Source organism: Buceros rhinoceros, unplaced genomic scaffold (assembly GCF_000710305.1).
Source record: "Buceros rhinoceros silvestris isolate BGI_N320 unplaced genomic scaffold, ASM71030v1 scaffold3918, whole genome shotgun sequence".
Taxonomy (NCBI): Eukaryota; Metazoa; Chordata; class Aves; order Bucerotiformes; family Bucerotidae; genus Buceros; species Buceros rhinoceros.
The window spans coordinates 79511-84327 of record NW_010426203.1 but is presented as its reverse complement, the minus strand read 5'-3'; the positions used below and the strand labels follow the sequence as shown (position 1 = coordinate 84327).

General features: G+C 38.8%; 1 protein-coding gene across 1 annotated transcript in view; it reads left to right on the top strand.

The window, feature by feature from the left end:
- Positions 1-1728: 1728 nt before the first annotated feature.
- ARHGEF10 (Rho guanine nucleotide exchange factor (GEF) 10) overlaps positions 1729-4817 on the top strand; it is a gene marked incomplete at its 3' end in the record, with an annotated part of 76874 nt that continues 73785 nt past the window's right edge. Inside the window, exon 1 of the mRNA XM_010141404.1 lies at positions 1729-1807. Coding sequence (XP_010139706.1) covers positions 1729-1807 — 79 coding nt within the window. The remainder of the gene's footprint in view (positions 1808-4817) is intronic.

Here is a 4817-nt window from a genome sequence, read left to right as displayed (position 1 = left end):
GGAAAACCCGAATTTTAATAACGCGTTATTGAATGAGTTTTGCCAGGGAAAGGCGACTTGGCGAATGGCTGGAGCGAGGGTGCAAGGGGTCGTTAATAAACGCCTTTACTCCTTGGCCAAACTTCTAGCCCTTGGTCCCGAAGTTTCTTCCCCGAGGTTTTCGCTGGTGTTCTTGCTCGCGTCTGCCACTCTTCGCCTTCTTCGGCATCGGGAGTTGCGCGCTCCAGCTTCCCTCTCCTCTCCGTCAGGTACGGACGAGGATATTGAAATCCAGACTGCCGGGGGGACTTGAGTTTCTTTCCTCCTCCCTTCTTAAAAACCGCGTTTAACACCAGCTTTGTTCTTGGAATCTGCATTTAAACGGGCTTTCTTGAAACGGGACAGAAAAATACTTCGGTGCAGGAACAACTGTCCGTTTCTGTATGCTTTTTTCAAAGGAGGTTTTAAAATTGTCTTTGGTTTCTTTGTAACTAACGCTTTAACTATTGGAGGAGTTACACAGTTGCTTGTGGTAATCCCAGACCACGTAGTTCCTTTGAAAGATGTCCGGTCCTCACAGGATAAGGCAAGCTCAGCTTTGAAAAGTTGCCCGGGCAGTCACCAGGGTGAGTGAGTGAACTTTGTCAGCGGGCAGTATCAGCTACTTAGAAAGACAGCTATGAATGATTTGACCATAGCAAAGGCTTATTTTAAAGGCCTTTAGGTGGTGGTAGTATTTTTGACCAAAAAAAGATTTGTATCCATCCTAAATTCTCCCCTGCCTTCGCCCAAGCTCCTAAGTTCATGGCTTTTATATTGTGATAGAAGGTTTGAAGTTGTTTAGTTGCAACATAAAAAATGCCATCTTTTTTTCAGTTGTTGAATTTCACTGTTACTTTAAAAAGGTGCAGTTTTGTGTTGCAATGTTGGTTTTTTTTTCATGAGTCAGGAAATAAGAAAGATTGACTATTTAAAAACTGTCTCATGCTGAGAAAATACAGTGAAGATATTCTAACAGATGTTAAATTGTGACTATTATTATTGTAACTAAAATGTTTTCGCAAAGCTTTTACTCTGCATGGTGAACTCCTGTAATTTCTGCAGTAGAAATGAAGTATTACATTTTAAACTTTTTCTGCTGGCACTCAGGAGATACGGATTTATTGCCTGAACGTGAGAGATGTTGGATGCCGTTATCCAGGCAAGGGTTCTGGCTGTTCAGCTCTTTTCTTCAATGGGCCTTTCATTCTTTTTGCTAGGGTTATCTGTTTAATCTTGATAATCTGTCTGGTTTGCTTTGTTTAATACATCTTGCCTTTTGTTGTTGTTTTACCCTCAGGCTCCGTAGCCCATGAACTAGTTACCTGTGTTTATTTGGTTATGAACAGTAGTTCTGTGGACACTGCCTTGAAATCTGGTATTTCTGAAGGCTTTACCGTGAGATTTCAAGACTTTTCTGTATAGCCTGTGCCTTTCTTGGCTTACCTGTGGCATTGTACGTGAGACATGACCTATTAGGTGAGTGGTGCCAAGTGTCTTGTGACGGGACAGGCACTGGGCATCCAGTGCATGGGGCTCTTGTGGTTGACACCAATAGGTGGATGTGGTGGGAGAAAGGACCATTGCAGTAGCTAGGTGCTTGAGGAACGTGCTGTCTGTCAGCTTCTGCTGAGTGCCAGGGCCCAGCCGCATCCTATAGATTTGTGGGCGTACTATAGAGGCTGTGGAGAGGAGCTGCAGTACTGCGTGATGAGTGTGCGCAGGCTGGCATCCCAGCTCGGAACCCTTGAGACCAAATGTGCACGACTTGTGCCATTTGCTTTCACAGGTCAGTGTTGAGGGAGCACAGCGAAGTACTGAAGAGGTGGTTGCCTCTCTGTGCGGGAGCCCTCTTCTGACCAGGAGCTCTGGATATTGTGAGCACACAGGATATGATTTTGCTCATCTGTAAACTATGATTAGGTTACTGTGGAACAAGCTGGGACATTTATTGAGATTAAAAATCCACAGTATTATCCACATAAATAGTATTTAGATTCTTATTGTGATTGAAATCAGAGGTCTCAGTACCTCAGAATCTTGGGTTTGATTTTTTTTTTTTTTTTTTTTTTTTTTTTTTTTTTTTTTTTTTTTTTTTTTTTTTTGTTTTGTTCTAGCCCATTAAAATCAGCAGAAGTGTGCTGACTTACACTCATTGAAATACGAAGTCTAAACACTTCCTTTAGTCTTATGTTGAATATAAATGGTTCTGATTATCCTAAACCTAGTAGCTGTATGGTAAGTCTTAAGTAGGATGCAGGCTTAGTTTTGAGTAGGCTGAATTTCTAATGTCACAGGTTTTTTAAAATGTTTCTGAAGGGTTTTTTGGGGTGTCTATCAGTCTTGTAAAGTTACTTTTATTAATAGAGCTTTTTGTTTGTTTGTCTTTTTGTTTTCTTGGTTATAGTTTTATATGTTCAGACTCTTGTCCTGACTTTTTATTTTCTTTTTGACAGGGCACAACTACTTACTGTTGGGGAGGATTGCCCTTTATTTTCCATTCCTTTTTTCAATTGTGGGTGTTCAGTCTCGGTATTAATAAATCTGATATGATGAAATCTCAACACCAGAGGAATGCTTCAGTTGATTCTGATCCGTTTAGGAGTCCTTGCATAGTTTATAAATGTTTGAAGGGAGGCAACAAGCATTTCTAAGACCTGAAGGGCTATTGTCAAACTCTATAGTTGTTAATGGAATTTCATGCAACTGGGAATAGTGCATTTCTCATTTGTAAAACAGGAAGTCTGTTAACTGCTTCTGTATAAAGTAGAAATTATTTTTAGAATCTGTTGGAGAAAATCTATATAAACTTCAGTCTGTTTCTGAAGAAGCTGGGAAACAAATTCTGCAGTCCAGGAGAAGGGATAGTTTTGATCCAGGCTTTCAGATTAAAACTCATGTGTTGTGCAGAACCGTGGTCGGTTTATTCATGCATCTGTAATACTGCACATTGTATGTGATGGAGAAATGAGCAGTGTGTAGTACTTATTTTTTCCATCTCTATGTATGTGGGATAGTAATTTTCTTTCTGCTTCTGTCAAGTTACTTCTGTTTCACTTTTTGCTTTAATTATGTCTTTCCATTTTACAGGTTTAGTTTAGAGCTGTCAAGGGGATCTCATGGAGAATTGTCTTATGGCTTGTAAATTTAAAGGCCTTTTTGAAACTATCTTTCTGTAAGTTCAGCTTCCTGATGGCTTTTTGAGCTGCAAGTTCATTTCCATACCATAGTGGGGATGCTTCCTGTGAAACATGTATTGCAGCAGCTGTCCCTTAGAGAAACTCTTTTGGAGTTACAGTGTTAAATTAAATGCTGCGAGTGCAATTGTCGAGTGTGTCTTACTTTTTGAACATTTTGTATGTTATAATGGGGCAGTAAACGAGGCTTCATTGATAGTGGTATGAATAAGTCATTCATTTTGGATATAGTCTACAACATGAGGGAGGCATTTTTTGTATCAAGACCTTCTTTTGTTATCATCAGCATTCATTCCAGATTTTTTTTTCCCACTCCCGTTCCTATTTGTACGAAGTCTTTCTTATTATTACATCTATTAGTGGAAAATCAAATTTGCATTTCTGATTCTAGAAATAGCTTAAAGAGCAGAAAAGCAGTAAGCCTGAATGCTTGGAAATTATCAGGGATTCATAGACCGAAGCCTGAGAATTACTTAGGAGACTAAAGGCATGTTTTGAGGAAGAGGTGCTGTTTATAATAAGGAGGGGAGGTGCATGAGCAAGATAAACCAAAATTGTCATTACAAACCTATACCACCATGTCTTAATACTCTTTCTGTTTTTACGCTTTTTCAGTAATGTCATTTGTGCATATGTGGTTTGCAGAGAGAAGAATCTCGGGCCTCACAATCTGTCACTTATCCATGGAAGGAAACTGCTGCATTATTTGCATCTTTTGAGATTAAAGTCACTTAGATTCCTTACTGAAAGAAAATGTCTGAGTTTTACTCACACTAAAATACTTCAGGTTATTTTGAAATGACGAACATGTAAAAGTACAACTTGGTTTTAAGGGAGTGATGACAAGTAATGCTAAACAAGATCTGAAAAATAAACACTTCTTCAAACTTATGTTTTTAGATCAAAAACTCTATTAGTATTTTATTCTGAAATGCCTGAATCAGCAAGAGTGCGCAACATTGGTTCATGTCCTACATGTTCACTGCTCAGTCAGGAAGCCTGAAGCTTAATGTGAAATGTGTGGGTGAAGCAGTTAACCAGAGCAAAATAAATTGTTCTGCTTACGTGGTGCTGAATAGGGGCATTATCTTGGGAAATCTGTTTCAGTGACTTACTGTACTGAACATTACTTGTTACTTGGGACTGAACCATGAATATGAACTATTGGAATCCGAGCTCAAGGTCAGACATAAACTCTTGGTTTTGTTCTGTAATCTCTTTTCTTGAAATGCTTTCAAAAAGGTTGCAGAAATCATATGAATGATTGTTTTTTTTCTTTAGGGATACATAATATACATCTTGGAAATTTCAAGAAAGGTGATAAACATTATTTCCTCATCTGTAAAACAGGATCATAAGTTAGTGGGAAGTAGGTGGCAATATTTAGATGCTCTGCTGAGACCTTGGTGAGTCTTGAGCCTATGGCTCTTTATTTTATATTTTTCACCCTTTTAAAGCATTCAGTCCTCATCCTTAGAATTTTATACATAGTATTTAATGTTGTTGCATACGACGGACTGACTAATTTGGGCCTTAGAAACGTTGCTTTCAAACTACAGAAGGTGAAGAAGAAAGATGTCTACTTGGTTATTTCCAATTCAA